General features: G+C 36.3%; 2 protein-coding genes across 4 annotated transcripts in view; one reads left to right on the top strand and one right to left on the bottom strand.

Moving 5' to 3' along the window:
* Positions 1 to 19,598, top strand: part of LOC126366622 (cardioacceleratory peptide receptor-like) — a 478,107-nt gene that overhangs the window by 149,239 nt on the left and 309,270 nt on the right. The window lies entirely within an intron of this gene.
* On the bottom strand, positions 10,473 to 19,596 carry LOC126366585 (zinc finger X-linked protein ZXDB-like). 3 transcript variants are annotated; one of them, XM_050009734.1, is made up of 6 exons: positions 19,337 to 19,596; positions 18,501 to 18,664; positions 17,395 to 17,545; positions 15,964 to 16,095; positions 15,331 to 15,493; positions 10,473 to 14,076 (listed from the first exon to the last, which is right to left on the bottom strand). In XM_050009734.1, the coding sequence occupies exons 1-6, from the start codon at positions 19,576 to 19,578 to the stop codon at positions 12,364 to 12,366; spliced, it is 2,565 nt and encodes an 854-aa protein (XP_049865691.1). In that variant the 5' UTR covers positions 19,579 to 19,596; the 3' UTR covers positions 10,473 to 12,363. The 3 variants fall into 3 exon arrangements, with proteins under 3 accessions (XP_049865691.1, XP_049865693.1, XP_049865692.1); XM_050009736.1 differs by lacking the exon at positions 19,337 to 19,596 and adding an exon at positions 19,028 to 19,160; XM_050009735.1 differs by lacking the exon at positions 19,337 to 19,596 and adding an exon at positions 18,811 to 19,108.

Here is a 19,598-nt window from a genome sequence, read left to right as displayed (position 1 = left end):
CACACCGATGCGCGTACGATAACGTAAATGTGTAGTACCTATCTGTGTAAATAGAGGTGTTTTGTATGAAGTGTCCGGTGTGTGACCTAAGACAGGCAAAGATTAATTAAATTACTTCAAAATATGTCTAGGGTCACCTTTTTATATATTGCACCCAAATCGAGTTTACTCTCGACTGTGAATTTGGGTATAGATACATGAATTTTCTCCTTCTTCAGCTTCTGCGTGTTGAGAAGACTCGGCGCCAACCTCAGTTGGTTCAATAACAATGACAACCCCGTCTTGGAGTTTGGTAGGACAATCAACATCATTGCTTTTGCACGTTCGTACGGTAATAGGATCAACTGAAATAATTAGGTACATTTATGTAAATAAATAAAATAATTAGATGTAATAAGGTATACATCCTTTATGCGTCCCACTGCTGGGCGCAGGCCTCCCCTCAATCAATCGGAGAGGGGTATAGAACATACTCTACCATTGGACGCTGTTAGGTACGTAATTATGTGGTTAGACTTTAGAGCCCAGTTCTTTTTGTTTCACTGTTTTTTTGATTCCCCAACCGGCTGCAGCTGAAAATCATCGTCATAGTCTAGCTACAGCTAGGCCGTGACATTTGCTGAGCTGAAGCCGTTTCGGCATTATGTATAATTATAATTAAGTAATTTAATTACTTAAGTATGTTTTGTTAATTAGTGTTAAGTATGCCGAAGAAATATTTTTTCTTTCTTCTTTCTGTTCCAAAGGGGGGTTGGTGGAGGTGTTTTATTAAAGATATACCATAATATTATAATATGTATATTAAAGGCCTCAGGTTGACTAAAAGGAGGCCTGTTTCCATCAGTGTGACGTATATAGGCCGTTAATATATGTATATATTATGTTTATTAAAGGCAATAAACTTATATAATTAAATTGCAATGTTGCTTTTTGGATGAACTGCTTCAATATGGCCTTTTTAACCCCCCTGGGGTTTTTGACTGCCTACGTGTGCAGATAAAGGAGCGCTGAGGGGAAGGGATTGGAGATGGTAAATTACCTTAGCGCCAAGAGTGGAACTCTCAGTGTAATTAAAGGTATTGGTGACGTGCATCATGGTTACCGCTCGCTGTCCCGCCGATCCGTGGAAGGTCGCTGCCTGCACTGATTCGAAAGGATGCTTCCATTCACCCTGTCATTAGGTACAATAAAATTACTTTAACATTTAGATGATTTTCGAATTTGCTCTAAATTTATGTTAGGATCTTAATCGTTTATCACATGCTCAACGGTAAAGGATTTCACATTCCCGTGAAATGTGACCTGACCTGTATTGGGCTGGTTTTCCCTTCGCGGGTTGGAAAGTCGACAGGCAGTTGGTTGTGTCAAAAATCGAACCTGTCAAATCTTCAGGTTAGGTAAGTAAATATGATAACGCTTGGAAGATAGAAAGGTCTCCATTCTTTTCTTCTAGACGATAATTATTAATATTTTTTGTTTTTGAATTTGTTCGATTTTAATAAATAGATTATATACCTGCGCTCGCGGCAAAATAACGCGCGACGCGGATGATATCAAGGACTTTGACCAATAGCCGTACAATAGTCGTCTATGGATGTAGATAGCGATGCCTGCCGAGTCTTTTATTGAGCTTTTTTATTGACGCTTCGACCATAAGCCGTTTGACGTCCATCTGCGTAGAAAGCATTCGTATCGTTTATTGGTTCAAGCGCTCGATATAATTCGCGCCGCGCGCGGCGCGGTTGTCATGCAGACCCAGCTGATCTACACACGACGTCCATATTTACTTAGGGTCGATTAATTCTTTCAAATATTTTTCCTCTCAGACGACGCCCTGAGCCGAGGTTCGCGCCCAACTGGGCACCGGCCAAGTAGTTAATGCCACCTGCGGCAAATCTACAAAACTTACACAATGCCTAATCTTACCATAGAATAGAAAATAATATTGCGTATCTTACCTTAAAATGTACAGCATTGGCCACTATCAAGTTGCTGTTAGGAGGCACGTCACTGTATTCTAATAAATCAGTTATCTTACCCTCAGTTTGGGATTTAATCTGAAAAGAGAAACTTAGACTTGAGTATACTTCATTGACTATTGAGCCCGACACGCTGATCTGACCATACGGTTCTTCGTATCCATTCTATGGAGTAATAAAGCCACTTCTTCACTTACCAAAAACAAAAAAGTTACTGTGTACAGTCATGAGCAATATAATGTACCCACTTTAGGACTCTGTCGCACTAACATATTTGACATTTAGTGAGACTTACAGTTCAATTTGTCAAAAAAGTTAATGTGACATGGTACCAAAGTGTATACATATTAATGCTCGTGACCGTACACCAGGGGGGTTAAAATGGCCACATCAAAGCAATTCATCTAAGAAAGAAATATTGCAATTTGCGCATATAAAAGTAAGTGCGTAATTCAATCAAAGCAATACTGCTTTCTTAGATGAATTGCTTCGATGTGCCCATTTTAACCCCCAGATTTCTTCTCAAACGGGGAACTCCGCTTCGAACCCCGATACCAGATTTGCACCAATGAGTAATTACATTAATTTATCTTAAGTGCAGTTTTCACTAACACAGTAGGCTCGACCATTATAGACGTGTGCGTGTGTGGTGCGTGGTCTAACAGAAAGTTCGGTGAGGTATGGGTAATTAGTTCCTGCGATGGATGATGTACGAACCAATCAACCAGAACTGAATGCGTATAACCCGGGCGCTTTCAAGACCAGAGTCTTCTTCTTCTTTCGTGTGAATTGTGAATCACCAACCCCATCAACCCTGGTGTAAGGGTTATTACTGAGCCGCCATAGGCCCCAATAGACCATAGGCGCCATAAGACCACAGGGAACAGGCACCTTCTGGGCGAGCTCGCTCCATCGTAGGCCTCGTCAATGCCTTCGGGCAAGTCTAGGGCCAAGAGCAAACCCATCAAAGGTAAAAAAAATGTATCTCTGACTACCCCATTGGGATATAGTATGGAATATAGTGAGATAGTGTTTGCAAAAAATTTATAAGTATACTTATTTGTAAAAAATAGTTTCTTACCCAACCATTGACCAGAGGCACAACTGTTTTAGGGTCTTTCGTATTCACTCTTTCGACGCTCGACTTAAACACATCTATAGCATTGTTTGCAAATTCATTGATCACTTTCAATTCCTTATTGATATAAATGCGAGATGCCACCGAGAGTGTCACTCCTGGTAGGTGGCGCATGCTTTTGAGTACCGATTTGAAATGTTCCTTTATCTGAAAAACATAATGAATAATAAAATCAAAATCGAAATATCGGGAGTCTCATATCCCTATTTCAAACGCGGTAAGAACCCGTTATCATGTGTTTTATAATGAATAATAATATTTTAGAGTTCGAAGAGGAAGGCCTTGGCGTGCATACCGCAGCATAGAACAAGGAATAATACTACGTATAAAAAGCAATGGATGAGACTTGCACAGGACCGGAAAGGATGGCTTGAAAGAGAGGAGGCCTTCCTCTCTAATACATAATAATTATTTTATTAACCTATTGCTTAAAATCGACTATCCTCTCCTTTATTATAGACTCATTAATCGGGTCGTCAGGATCGTATACCATGGATTAGAAGAAAGGGGTTGGAAGGACCAAGGGAGCGCGAATCGCAAGCCACACAAGTATGAGCATATATAATTCATAATATTGTGTATTGTGAACATATCTGCAAGGAGTCAAATATCGATTGTCATGCAAGGAGATCCCTCCTTATCACAGGCAAGATAAAAACCTTAGTTCGACGGCTTTGTATTTCTAAGCGCACTGCTAGGGAGTGGAATTCATTGCCGCCTTCTGTATTTCCGAATGCATAATATAACCCGGGTGCTTTCAAGGCCAGAGTGAACAGGCACCTTCTGGGCGAGCTTGTTCCATCTTAGGCTTCGTCAATGCCTTCGAGCAAGTTTGGGGCCAAGAGAAAACCCATCAAAGGTAAAAAAGTATGCAGTATCTTACGAAAAGTAATGATAAAATTGCGGCCTATTACATAAAATATAGATTGCCGGTAAAGAGGCATCGAAATCTGTGAAGCAGTAGAGTTATCGTGGTTATCTGTTGCAGGAGTAGTAGTAAAAGAAAGTGCCTGAACCGGCGACAGCGGTCCTTATACAAAATGCGCTTTAGGATCTTTCCAACCTGTTCCTTCTATTCCGTGAACGCTATACGTCTTTCTAGTAACTTACCGACGTCATGCTGCGCATGCCTATTGTTTTGTATAACTCCTCCTTAGTTTTTCCCGTAGCACCGAATATCAGTTTGCCAAGCGGTAGAATGGCCGATAATGGAGAACATATCATACTCTTGGTGGGGTTCAGTGATGCTGCTTGCTGTTGACCAAGGGAACTATTAATTACACGTCGAAGATAACACGTAACGGGGGGGTTAAAATGTCCACATCGGAGCAATTCATCTAAGAAAACAAAACGCGCATATAAAAGTAAGTGCGCAATGCAATCAAATGTGAAATAGCAATATTGCTTTCTTAGATAAATTGCTTCGATGTGGCCTTTTTAATCCCCCAGGGCTGTCAAGATTTTTAAAATCAAATCAAATCAATTATTAAGTTAATTATTTTTATGTTAGAATGTGGGTAGGTACTATTATAATTATATTTGTACAAAATTTTCCTATACCCAAAGGTTGCCATGAATTGCTGCATGAGCATCAGCCGCCTCTTGTGCCTTTCTGTACCTGTTATCATTATTTCTGTATATTGTGGCCGTTATGCTCAATAAAGTATTTATACAGTGTTGGTAACATCGTAACGAAAAATTCCACTTGATATCAACTCAGAATCATGGTCTGAATCATCCGTCAAAGTTTTCTTTACGATGTCACTAATACCCTGTATATTCGTTGCGTTATGTACGGTCCACTTTGGTACCATGTCACATTAATTTTTTTGACAAATTGAACTGTAAGTCTCACTAAATGTTAAATATGTTAGGGCGACAGAGTCCTAAAGTGGGTACATTATATTGCTCATGACTGTATGTCACAACAAAAGCGAAGTGTGCACAGCGCGTCGCATATAAGTATATTATTATGTAATCCGTGTCTGTGGTGTCCTAAATAATAAATGTTTCTTTCTTTCTTATATAGGTACGTACGTCCCACTGCTGGCACAGGCTCACTAACCTGCCTTGCCCAACCCTATCTACTTATATTCTAATAAGTAATAAAACAGGATAATTACAAAGACAAACTGTTTCATAAAGTCGCCAGTGAAGTCAAACAGATAGGCACGATATGGTTCGTTGGATTCAGATGACTCGAAGGAATCTGATACACTGAGACTCGAGCCAGATTTGGAATCATCCTTCTTTTTCTTCTTCTTGCAATCTACTAACACTATCATAAGAAGTAATATCACGCCTGAAACAATGGTTGTAATAATTAAATTCCAACTCTACCTAATTAGAGCGTATGCAGATGATGGCAAGTCATAGTGTTATTTACAAAGAGAATACTAAAACACACTTCATACAAAACACCTCGTTTTACACAGACACTAAACATTGACGTTATCGTACGCGCGCATGTGTGTGTGTGACGTTTAGCGCCATACGATTGAAGACTAAAGTAAAACCGAGGGGGGTGAGGAAGGTAAACCTAGCGCAGCCGCTGGTGGGAAGCGGAGAGTTGCTGTTCTGTAGGTACGTTTATTTATTTTTTGCATGTCACATGGTAAGTATTACGTAATATTGTTCCTCATTCTTTAACTAAAGATATTAACTAAGTTTAAAATAATAATCCTCACCACGAAAGAAGTCGACGGATTTTAATAAAACTAATCGACTTGTAGCGCGATTTGTAGCAACTGCGGCGCGATCGTGGGAGTTCTTTTTTTTTGACGTGACTTATTTGCCGCAGATGGCATCAACTACTTGGCCGGAGGGAGTTCTTTCGTGTCACGGACTATGTACGTGACATTATCTTATGTTAAAAAAAAGTTATGTTTAGGATCAGGGGGGTTATAAAGGCCACGTCGAAGCAATTAATCTAAAAAAGCAATATTGCAATTTGACATTTGTGCATGTAAAAGAAAGTAAGCAATGCAAACAAATGTCAAATAGCAATACTGCTTTCTTAGACCCCCAGGTCCTACTTATGTAAGTACAAAATACTTACGGATATAAATCCTTGGCATATTGTAAGTATTCAGATTTTAAATGACATTAAACAGAAAATTTACCAATTATCAAAGACAAACGAATACCAATTCATTTACGCACTCTTCTTCTTCAATAATACATGTTCTTGTATCTAAAAACTAATCAATCAGACATTGGATAGTGTCCATCTCAAAACAGAATTCAATTAATCGCTAAATTCCACGATTACACGCTTGATTTATACTTCGCGTCATTAATCCATGTAACCACTTCAAACTTATTTAATTTTCAGTTTTGGTTTTTATGTAAAATCGGTCCATTTGTTAAATTTTTACATAACGAACTTCTAATCCGACGAAAACTACTGCAGCTTCTCACAACCTGTATATCCGAGGAAAAGAAGCTGCAAGAAAAACCTCTGCACAGGGCCCTAGGCGTTCTTTTTACTAATTAAACTGCTTAATTTCTTTGGCCTACAAGTGAGCTACGTAAGTTCGACTTTATGAGTTTGAATTCATGTTTGGATCATAGATACCTAACAGATATCATGTGGTTTTCTGAATTTGTACCCAGTTGAAAACAATTAGGTCACTTCTATTACATCATTAATATCCCTATCATTATTCCGTTTTCCGCAGGATGTTTACCTAACCTGAAGATTCCACAGGTCCAGTTTTTTATAGAAGCGACTGCCAGTGAAGTGTCCACCCTCGAGAGGAGTATAATATTCTGCACTTAATAAAATTAAACCCAGAGTTTATAATTGCATGCCTTAAATTAAAGTAACTGTCTAAAATTGGTTATGGAGGGTTAGGTCACATACTTCCAAAAGGCATTTCTCGGGAATGTCGGTTCGAACCCTGTTTGATGAGACTTAAACATATCTGACGAAGAGTGAGTGCCTACACCTTCGGGGATACAGGCATGATGCATTGTTATGTGAGCTTCTGTTTTATATTGGCGGAAAATGAAGCACATAACGCGTTGAGCCTGCTTATCTTCAGGCATGTAGCAAAAACCAACCGTCTCCTTCCTATAAGAATTAGGTATGATGGACGAAAGACGGATCACACCTAAGGTAAGTACTTATTACACTTCAAGAGTGGTTTTAGGTTGTGGTTGTTTTATGTTTCCACTCATAAAAAATCTTTCACTTGTGAGTTAAATTAGAGTGAGCGTTATGTACAGTCATGAGCAATATCATATACCCACTTTAGAACCCTGTCGCACTATTACTATCATATTTGACATTAAAAATGAGACTTACTGTTTAATTTCTCAAAAAAGTTAATGTGACACGGTTTCAAAGTGTATACATATTAGTACTCGTGACCGTACCATACCCATCTAGCAATACACAGGCTTCTGGCACGTTACTTTTTTATTACATCTTCCCAATATAAAAATTACATAGATAGGTAGTACATGGGTACCTACAATTCATCAAAGTTTGGTAGAGTAAAAAAATAATTTCACAACCCATAATTTCCTGTTTAAATCTACGCGCGACCTTTGCATTTTTAAATATTGCTATTTATTATACTTATTAGGTTTAATTTATTACTGTTCCGAAATATCGATTAATAAAAGTAGTCGATTACCATGGTATGGGCCGGTACATCACTAACAAAAAAAAAAAACAATACGAAACGTCAACTTGACAGTTACCCGTTATCCGCTGAGGGAGTATTGTGGGGCTTTTTGGCGGGAAACGGGAACGGGACAGTTGCTTTCTTCATTGAGTAATCTAAATAATTAATACGAAGTGGTGTTTTGTGGTTAATGATCGCATTAAGTTAGTCGGAAGACATTCGCGAGTGTTATTATATTGGAGTATTCAATAAACAAAGTGTATCTGCCTATTTTCGCTTCGTGTCAGGAAGCCGCTTCATAACTCAAAAGTTTATGCGGACTTTTGAGTTAATTCGTTTGGGGTTCGGAGTAGGAGTCTACTCCGAGGGTGGGGGCTTAGGTTTCATCATCATCACCTTTCATCATTTCATTAATCATCAAGAAAAAAAATACGTAAGACATGGCTGTATGGGCATAGTTCCCTTTGCCTTACCCTTCGGGGAAAACTAAAACAAAAAAAAAAAAAAAAAGGGAGTATTGTGGTTAACCAATAAGCCATACTTCAAAAATTGAATTGAATTGAATTGTGGTTAACCAACCGTGTTTATTTCTACTACTTGTTTAAACAAAACTTGTGACAAAATATCTTTATTGTTACTTCATCCACGAAAACTGAATAGAAGAAGCCCTTGCGATTATAAATACTACATTTTATTCAAATTTACAAGTGTCAGTGAAGTATTCTGGTCGTTGCCTGTTGTATCGATTGGAAGATGATTCCAAGTGAGATTTTTGCTGAAGACCTGATGAGCACTGTGATTCGATATGGGCTGTATATTGGAGCCGCCTTCCAACTGATGTGCCTACTAGCCTGTGTCACCCTCACTGACGACCACAGCGAGCCACATCCATACGAAAAAGTAAGTAGATATGCATTTTCATTTTGCAAATATTATCTTGTTTTGTGTAGTCTGGGGCCTCATTGCATTTCTTCTACAAATGCTTGTTCCATCCATATTGTATCCAAGTATACAACTTATAACTTGACTTAGTACATAATAAGCAGGCACCAATTTACTTTAGTTTTGTTAGGCTACTTCTAGTATATTTTTTTTAACAAAAAAGCATATAATTTACATCTATAATTAATATTATTTCTGTCGAGTTTAATGCCTCTCAAGTGTCATTGTATTATGAAAGACAAGTCAATGGATTGTGGTTACCACCTTAAAAGGGTTTAAACTTTTGAACATTGGAATGCAGATCGCAACCAGACACATTGTAAAATCTATTATGTCTGGTATCTTGTCAGATGAGAGGTTAAACATGTTGTTATTTTCTTAAATTACAGAGTTACACAGACAGTGATGAATGCAGCTCGGAACAGTCTTCGCCGGGGCACCGTGCTGCCATGTCTCGAGCCCGGCGGCATGACAAGAAGAAACGCCGCTAGCTCAAATGTAGGCTCTGAAGGTGAAACTGTTTATTTTTTAAATTAGGAACAATATTTTTTTAATATCCTTGCTTGCCAGTGTATGGCAATTTCATTTTAAAAAAACAATGGCTGAAAGTCAAGGATTTGCTACTACTTACTCAATGTCATTGATATTATTTAAAATCATATTATTGAGAATGTTGAGTAGGTGCCAGATATTCAAAAGAAAACTATAAAAATAACTATATTATGGTACAGGCCTGCATTTAACAGTTAAGTATTTATTTTACGTTTTATAAGTGACTACTTGTAGGTTTGCCTCAGATGGCATTAACTACTTGGCTGGACAAATGGGGAGTGCTGAGGGCTCTCACCTGGGGGGTTAAAAAGGCCACATTGAAGCAATTAATCTAAAAAAGCAATATTGCAATTCATACAAAAATTTGAGATAACACGCGTGCCCTGTTGGGATATTTTTGTATAATTCATGGCCAGTGAGCTGAAGTTTGTTAAAGATCAAGCATTTATAATATTGATGAAATTGCAATGATGAAGGCGAACATAATATACATAATATTTCGTAAGGTGCTCCCTCACTGCGAGCATTCGCCTGTAATGTAACATTACAGATCCGAGAATTACGTTGGTATGGGTGGAGAACTGCTATTAAGCAGCTATGCAGTATTGTAACTCAAAAATATTACATTGTACGCGAATGTTCCTAGTGATACCTTTAGAAAAATCCCTGCCAATTGGCCTCATTGTTTGAGAAATTCTAAGCTTCATAGAATTTGAGGTGGATTGTTCAAAAACAATAAAGATCTATAATTTGAATGACTAATAGGCCTAACTATTGATTTGCTCATTTGCTTGTTGTTCATTACATACATACAATATACATACATAAACTCACGCCCGTAATCCCTAATGGGGTGGGCAGAGCCACAAGTAATCAAAGACAACTTGCCGCCACTGTTGATACGATGTCGTAAGCTGGATATGATAAACCTTATGGTGATAAGGGATCAGCCTATCACCCATATCATTAGTCCATCATGTTAGAGGACACAATCCCTCTGTCGGTTTTTACGACATGCCCGGGAAGACAAGCAGCTGTTCTATGTTTTTTATTTGCTCCCAGAACAGCATAGAAACAATTGTTGTTCATTAGGGATACAAAATCGTCATTATTTGCATAATAGGTATCTGTGTAACAGTAAAAACTAGTCATTTTTCCATACACAAGAATAATGTCTATAATGTGTGAGATTCAGTAAATATTTGTATTACAAATAGCTAGTATTAGTTGGATATTTATTTACTTTATTTTTTTATTATTTACATTTTGTAGTAACTAGTAGATGTGGAGGGTTGCACACTTTCCGGTTTGTGTCAGAGATAGTTACAGGTCCATATTCATAATATGCATAAATAAAAAAGACATAAAATTAATACACATAACTTTAAAAGACATACAGTTGGAATCCATATTGTTAATAAGTATGAAGACTCTGACCGGGAAATGTATGAATTGTTCTTTTATACATGTGTAGAATAAGTATAGGTTTTTAGTAATATACTGTATGGTACATAATATTACGTTAGTAAAATGTATAACATAGTTTTGTATTTAGAAAAAATATACATTAAATTAATTATAAAAGATCTCGATGTCATCAATACTCACAATGTTGTATTCTCTACAAATTAAACAATAAAACACTTCAGTTTTTAAAAAGCGTTTATTTGTTATATTGACTAGAAATCTTACAGCATAATATTGCTTCATATTACACTGAATTCGTAAATTCTCATTGTAAATTCAACATTTCTTGTACATTTTAAGCACAATATAAGTACAACAATAACAACATTTAAGGCACATTATATCATAAATCAGTAGCACCATTGTTTGCTTAATATTTAAAATATATTATTTACTTTATAATATATATATGTCACCGTAAAATTGTAAATAACGTTAGATTATAATCTATCGATTTGAATCTCGCGAGATTGTGAACTGTCGAATAATTATGAATCGTATCATATTGCTTACAATTTAACGTATTATTTTTCGGTAGATTATAATTTATCGAAGTGAAACCGTCAAATTGTGATACGAAACGCACCTCGCGTGCTATACCATAGAGTTACAAAACTATTAGAGTGAGCATAATGTTAATTTGGGATTCTCTTAAAATGCATAAATGTTTTTGTCATAATTTTAATTATCATAATCCTTTTTGCATAACGTTTTTTAGCATAATAGTTTTACTTTCCCATAATAACATCTAGGAATACTGTTTTGTTAGGTATAACTTATTTTTGGGATTAATAAATAGATATCCATAATTCTTTTTTAGAATAATAGTGTTTTGTCATAATTTTTACAAGGCATAACAGTAGGTTAGGGTGCGGCGGGGGTGGCCCTTGGGCCACCCCTATGCCGCCAGCATGTTTATCTTACACACGAAAAGTATACTGAATGATACGTTTCAGATTTTTTAATTTTGATACATTTTTTCTTACCATGTGATGTCAGAATTATTGATTACTTACTAAATAATTAATAAATACGTACTTGATTTCACAATCTTGAAGAGCATTTATTTTATTTGACTGACACCTGTGTTTTATTCCTAACTCTATGGACACAGAACGGTCTACTGTAAGGCCGACCAATCAGGGACAGCCGTCGGACAGTTGACAATTTGACAATTGTAAGATTGTGATTTAACAGTTTTACTTCGATAGATTATAATCTGACGAATAATAATACGTTAAATTGTAAGCAGTATATTACGTTTCACAATTTTTCGACAGTTCACAATCTCGCGAGATAGATTATAATCTAACGTTATTTACAATTTTACGGTGACATATATATATTATATATATGGCCATGCACAAAAGTACATCTTTATACAAATTACACCATCAATAATTATTTAATTTATTCATAAGTTTGCAAAGGAACCCTATAAGTTTACTATCAGTTTTATTATATATTTAAATATCTCCAACATATAATATAAATATTAAAATCTATTCAAATGGCACATACAAATACGTTTACCCATATAACAATGAATATCGCTTAATAATTATAAATAGTGCTTAAAATTCAACAAATGAAATTATGGCAATACATTATGTTTGTACAATATTAAATGCAGCGTTTATGAAGCGACTAACTACAAGCTCGTGGTTAGGTTGAAGTTGTGCGCTTTCAATGCATGGAGTAAATCATTGTCCGACAAAAACTGTTTGAATGCGTCCAACTTCTTAAAACATATTGTCACGCAGCACGATTTTTTATCGTTGTTATTATTACCACAACATGAATCAGATTTGGACGAACTCTCTTTATTTGTACCGCAACAACTCTTGTCCGGACCACTTTTGCAAGAACATTTCAAGCTATCTATAACACTGTTATCTTCATCGTATTCTTGCTGAGTGTAGACACCAAGTTCTTCTAAATTACAGTTCTTATGCCTGCGGTGGTAATGTAAGAACGTGTTATGATTGTCGTCCGTTGCTTTACCACAACCTACGGCGCATTTCATAGTTGCGTGGTCACATTTGCAATCGACACATGTACATGTATCATCTGTACATGCTTGCGGTTTATGAGTTTCTGCATGTGAGCAGTTTCTACATTCCCCATTTAATGAATCACATTTACATTCTGCACACGCGCATATACCAGCGTCAGCTGCTAACTGTTTTAAAGCATTGCGTTTAGCCATTTCCTTGCCAAATATGTTCTCCGTTCTTACAACGTACATATCTGAGGCAGGCTCATTGTCGAAAAGTAAAGTATCTTCTAAAGCTAAATCTGTGTTAAACAAAACTGATATAGCTGGGTTTATTTCTATTTTTTGATGTACTTTAGGAGAGGGTGGCGTATTCAATAACCTGTCAACATCATCCTCAGGAGCTTTCAAAAAATTGTCTGCAAATAAAATTGGGTCCGACAGGTTGATCTCTGTCTTCTGTGCTATACTAGATAAAGGATTAGCAGTATTTTCATTAGGATCAGGAGTATTCAAAAAGTTGCTGTCAAAAATATTGGCATTATCAGTATCTATTTTCGCGTTCAGTTCTGTTTTTGTTGGAGGAGGAGTATTTAGCGACCTGTCTTGTGAATCTGAATCTGTCAAGAAGCTCTCTATTTCTGTGTCGAGTTTACTCGGTTCAATATTTGAGATCAGCTGGCTGTCATTAAATATTTTCGCGTCAACATCTAATATTGTTGGAGTATTCAAATCGTAAGAATTTTGTGACATAAGATTTGCAGTGGGTGTGACTTCTTGATTCAAGTCTATGTAGCTCTGCATATGAGTTGGAACAAAGGTAGCAAGCGTAAAGATGCTTTCTGGTGTTTTCTCTTTGATGCAAACTGGTGTTTCTGATATAGAAGCCGCTAGGGCACTGACGTCTACCCACGGAGCTTGAACCTCTATCTCATTGGCAAGAGCTAATTCTATAGCCCTAGATTCTCCTTCGAATTTTCCAACTTGCATAGGTTGTGGCGGTAATGAAATTGGCAACACACCAATATTTGTCCAAGAATTTTCGTTAGTATCTTTTTTGTCATTCTTATCTACTGCGAAGGGTGATATTGCTCCTAGATTGGTTAAATCGTATTCTACGGGTAAGTTGTTAGTACTATGCGTCGATGTGTTAGTTGCATTATCGAATAGCAGTTCGGTTATATCTACGGCATCGTTGTGTAAAGCATTGACAGTCGTGATGTCTTCTAAACTGCCGTCGGTAGAGTTGGATTCTGTGGTTATTCGTCCGAAGGACTCAAGGAGACCTTCCCAGTTCATTAGGTCTTGAACTGGTTTTGTTGGGTTCGACGTTTCGATCACTGTTGCTGTCGGTGTTTCTGCTTCCATCTGAAATATTTATTTTAGAGTTAGTGATCGACATCATGTAACAACTCACCACGTTGATTAATGCTTGGCGTTTCAAATCCTGATAATACTCGAGAACGATCTTCAGTATCGATAAAAAAGGCTTATTTTAGAACGATCTTCAGTATCGACAAAAAAGGCTTATTTTCAATGTGATTGTATATGTCACCGTAAAATTGTAAATAACGTTAGATTATAATCTATCTCGCGAGATTGTGAACTGTCGAAAAATTGTGAAACGTAATATACTGCTTACAATTTAACGTATTATTATTCGTCAGATTATAATCTATCGAAGTAAAACTGTTAAATCACAATCTTACAATTGTCAAATTGTCAACTGTCCGACGGCTGTCCCTGATTGGTCGGCTTTACAGTAGACCGTTCTGTGTCCATAGAGTTAGGAATAAAACACAGGTGTCAGTCAAATAAAATAAATGCTCTTCAAGATTGTGAAATCGAGTACGTATTTATTAATTATTTAGTAAGTAATCAATAATTCTGACATCACATGGTAAGAAAAAATGTATCAAAATTAAAAAATCTGAAACGTAACATTCAGTATACTTTTTGTGTGTAAGATAAACATGTTGGCGGCATAGGGGTGGCCCAAGGGCCACCCCCGCCGCACCCTAACCTACTGTTATGCCTTGTAAAAATTATGACAAAACACTATTATTCTAAAAAAGAATTATGGATATCTATTTATTAATCCCAAAAATAAGTTATACCTAACAAACCAGTATTCCTAGATGTTATTATGGGAAAGTAAAACTATTATGCTAAAAAACGTTATGCAAAAAGGATTATGATAATTAAAATTATGACAAAAACATTTATGCATTTTAAGAGAATCCCAAATTAACATTATGCTCACTCTAATAGTTTTGTAACTCTATGGTATAGCACGCGAGGTGCGTTTCGTATCACAATTTGACGGTTTCACTTCGATAAATTATAATCTACCGAAAAATAATACGTTAAATTGTGAGCAATATGATACGATTCATAATTATTCGACAGTTCACAATCTCGCGAGATTCAAATCGATAGATTATAATCTAACGTTATTTACAATTTTACGGTGACATATATATCGCATAGTATTTCGCGTAGATTTCCGCAGATAATTAGGTACGATATTAAAGACAGTTTTCAAAATCACATAATTTTTATTAAAATCTCTTCGAGCATGACCGTAAATTTGGGTTAAAGTGTTTTAAAAATAGTACGAACCTGATGTTTCTTGGCATGAGCTCGGAGACTGGTGGGAGTGGAGAAGACCCTCCCACATCCTGGTGATGCGCAGGCGTGTGGTCTAGACCCTGAGTGTGTTCGTGAATGAGCCTTCAGATGATGCGATGCCGTGAACGATTTGCCGCAACCGTCCGTCTTGCATCTAGAATCGAGAATTTTTATAAATATTCAAAATTATTTGTTTCAAACTTGGTATATGCAATATTTTTATTGTGTAGACTTATCATAGTGTAGTCGATGGCGTTGTTGTTTGCGGAAGAAAACCTCATGCTGAAATAATTCTAACAGTTTAATATAATATTTCGTGTATTCAGGAAATAGTATTGAAATTCAAGACTATATCTAATTTGTTAGTATATTCTAGATAAAATTCCACAAACTTATAAATAGTTGAAGGCGCTTTAACCTCATTTGAATCCGGAATTCTTTACTTTCCTTGCATTTATATTATGTTTCTTTCTCTAACTGTATGTTTATTGTAGGTGTCACAATAAGCATATTTAACATATTATGCGATGTGAATCATCTCCCTAGCGTTATCCCGTTTTTACCAGGGCCCGCTTACCTATGAATAATATTTAATTATTAATGAATATTGAAATGAAATATTACTTGTATGGTCTCTCCTGCGTGTGAGTTCGGATGTGTTTCTTCAGGTCGCTGAGTGTCGTGAAGAACTTTGTACAGCCGTCAGCCTTGCAGTTAAACGTGTCTCCGCTGTGAAGTCTTTGGTGAGCGCGTAGTCTGAAACCAAATATATTTTCCTTAGCATAATGAAACCAATCAACAAATTCTTCATTATTTCTTAAATCATTATCATTACCTTCAATATGTCCAACTAGTGTTAAAACTGAAAGACATATAAAACAAGAAGAATAAATTATTATCTGTTCTATTTCTGCTAACGACTTATTTACGACATAAAGTCATCAGATAGAAAACAGTTGGCAAATCGCATTGGCCGCAAGACAAAGATACAATCTGGATTACTGGACAAGAGTCTAAAGCTAATATCAGCCAATGGTATTGGCCAGGATTCTGTATAAATAGAAAATCAATCATTTCGTTCTGATCAAATTAAACTATTCGGCACAGAAATCATATAACTAGTCACTAGGCTACTTAAAGATTTTATGACACTATATACTTGATTATGTTGTACCTAGTATGTATCATAATAAACTGCAACAAAATGAACTTTGAGAAAATCGTGTCTTAAATTGTGAGCTTTGCTGGGAGTAGATCATCGATAGGACACGTCAGAATCTCTAGCAATGTGTGAAATAAAAACAGCAGAGAGAGAAAGAGAGTCCACTGATTCTGGGACGGGGGCTGATTTTAATAATTATATCTATATTTGTGATATCTTTAATCGTCGTCCACCTGAGACAATGCGTGACAGGTGTGATGAGTCGAATAATGTAGATGTAGGTGTTTGTTGTTGGTACTTATGTCGCCCACGCTAAACGTCTAACGTTTACTACTGTAAAAGATTATGACAATTCTTGTAAGTATAAACAAACGTAATTACGCACTAAAATAGATACGTGTAGCGAAGTGTGACAAACAGTTCGAAACGTTCCTTTATAATTGACTGGGCGAATAAAATGTTGGATACAATGTATGAATTGGCGGATTTCCAACTACATAAATCACCAGTTAGTTTTTCAGATAAAAAGTAAATTTTGTTTTGAAAAGCAGCAAATTATAAATTAATAGGCGTAACAAGTCTTGCGTAACGTACTTATTTAAAGTCGGGCCTCCTTGGCCTTTGTACAAAGCATTTTTTTCATATGGCTTCATTATCTTGAGTCAATAATCGAAACCGTATATAGTGCCTCCTCTTTGAGGAACATGGGAAAACTCAAAATTAATCTACACTTCGTTGGGTCGATGGCTTGGCATACTGTAACAGTGGCTTTAGTAATTTGACTTGAAAGAAAAAGACGTTTCTTAGGTGTTTTTTATAATGATAATACGAGTATTAGATTCCAATTAACATTTCTACTTCAAAAGTAACTTTTTAACATGCGATATTCTTACCTGTACAGTGTGTTAAATGCCTTTCTGCATCCTCCTATGGTGCAAGCAAAGGGCTTTGACTTGGTGTGTGCTCTGACGTGGATCTTGAGACTGTATGACGTGAGAAATGCTTTGTTACATGACTGCATGGGACATTTGAACCTGTATTCACCTGGAAAAAAGATATACTAGATTCAGAAACAATGCTAAACTATAAAGTTTTGTAATGGGTATTGGGTACAATAAGTAGACACAATAACTTGCAATCAGCTGTTCGTTCAACAACAGTGTCAGTATTTCTGGTCATTCAACCATTTTTTGTCCCAATAGTTGAAACAGAATGAAATCAAAATAAATTCTGTGACTTATCTCAAATTATGAAAATACGAGTTTGAACTTTCGTATCATGAATCTCAAGAATGAAAAATGGAAAAATATAAAATAAAATACGGCGGTTAATTTTCAAACATTCGTCACGAATTTCTGCTTTTTATGTGATGATTCAGAACATTTGGTATCATTCATAAACATTCACTACTTTGAATAGAGACATCTGCATAAAACAATAATTTTTGTTTATGCCTTACCCATTATGGTTTTAGTATTTTTTTGTTCTATGGATTATAATCATAGTATCGATCTTATAACATGATCATCATCATCATTGGAATTTTTCTTAGTTCTTAGGACTGCAGAATTATTTTTGCTTCTTCTAGAACTCTTTGTTTTGTATCAATAATGTTTGTCTATTTCTGGGTAATGGGGTTCTCATCGTTTTACTTAATTTGTATATTTTCGGAATCATCGCTAACCTTCCTAACTGTTAATGATTTATTGCTGTTGGTTCATACATTGTTAAAGGGTGTGTGAACATAATGCTAGGCCTTCCGGAGGATTGTTGGGTACATCGCCACTAATATTATTAATTACCTATATTTATCGAGTTTTAAGCGATGTATGAGACAATTGAACTCATTAACAACCAAATGTGGCATATTTTTGATTAGCACTTTTTTCTTCCACTAAAAGGTCTACGTCTAGATTTACTCTGGTATTCATTCTTGACTGGGATATCTGAAAGTTAATGTGTTTATGGTACATGATAGTTAGTAGTAGTTTCTTAATACCTTTGTGTGTTTTCATATGTGTCCTTAAGTTGCCGACTGTACTGTATGTTCGTTCACAACCCTCGTACTCGCATTTATATCGAGCACTGTTGTCTTCTTGCCTTTTCTTGTTTTTGTCCATGGTTCTGATGTCGCTTGACTGGTCCGACGTTCGGTCATCGTGACTGGAAAAATATTAGATGTATTATTTCTTGCATTTGTTGTTGATAGAGTTAAGTGAAATAGTAGAAATGAAACTTGGAATGTTCAAATAAGTGTGACATTAACAGATTATGGATGACTCATATTCTTAATGCTGAGAATTTCTTACATTTTAAAGGGACGAAGCAAATTCAAACTGCGGCATAGAGAGGAAGGTCAATAACAATATTTACGATGGAAAATCTAGAAAAATAAATAACTCCGTCAAAATACTCATAAATATTATGTTGTTAAAAAAAAGGAACCAAAATATATTAAAAAGACAGCGCATGGAAAATTTCAGTTTCAGTTATTTATTATGACAGGGGAGACCGAAGACCACAAACATTTTCTAACACGGAGTATTATGTTACATCTTGAGTTTGTAGAGATGTCCTCACACGCTGCGAACTAGAGTTAGGATATTCGCATCATGATGGTAATGTACCAAAATAGAATGCCCAAAAATGAAACTTGACGAAACAGACCACTTATATACTGTATACAACCGCGTGAGTGCGAGCGAGACGGCAACAATGTTGACAAACAGCTGATTGAATAATGAGTGAAATGGGAGGAAATGGGGCGGCTACTGGTGTTATTTTCAAAATTAATTAACTATTTTTGTGTATTACGCAATATAGCACTAAACTCACGGTAATAGTCCTTGTTTATCTCCAATACTGTCCTTGGGAGGTGCTTCGCTTTTCGACGTCACTTCGCTATCAACTCCTTCACCGTGGAAGATGTGCACTCGTCCTTCGCCGTAATTGTTACCGAAAGCTTCGAAGTTTATGTTTGTACCGGTATTCGTATCGAATTTCCCCACCGGTCGACCCCCCAAATTGTTTTGTGCCGGAAAATTGGAGGGGCCGCTGTCACCGAGCCATGCGGCCATGTTCTATAATAAATAGTGGT

Source organism: Pectinophora gossypiella, chromosome 5 (assembly GCF_024362695.1).
Source record: "Pectinophora gossypiella chromosome 5, ilPecGoss1.1, whole genome shotgun sequence".
Lineage (NCBI taxonomy): Eukaryota > Metazoa > Arthropoda > Insecta > Lepidoptera > Gelechiidae > Pectinophora > Pectinophora gossypiella.
This window is presented reverse-complemented; position numbering and strand designations above follow the sequence as displayed.

Excerpts from the sequence above, each read along its gene's own strand:
- LOC126366585 (XM_050009734.1), bottom strand. The coding sequence starts at position 19,578 with ATGGCCGCATGGCTCGGTGACAGCGGCCCCTCCAATTTTCCGGCACAA. Across the intron at positions 16,096-17,394 it reads GCATTTAACACACTGTACAG|ACTACGCGCTCACCAAAGAC; the intron begins GTAAGAATATCG and ends ATTTGGTTTCAG. Across the intron at positions 14,077-15,330 it reads CTCATGCCAAGAAACATCAG|ATGGAAGCAGAAACACCGAC; the intron begins GTTCGTACTATT and ends TAAATATTTCAG.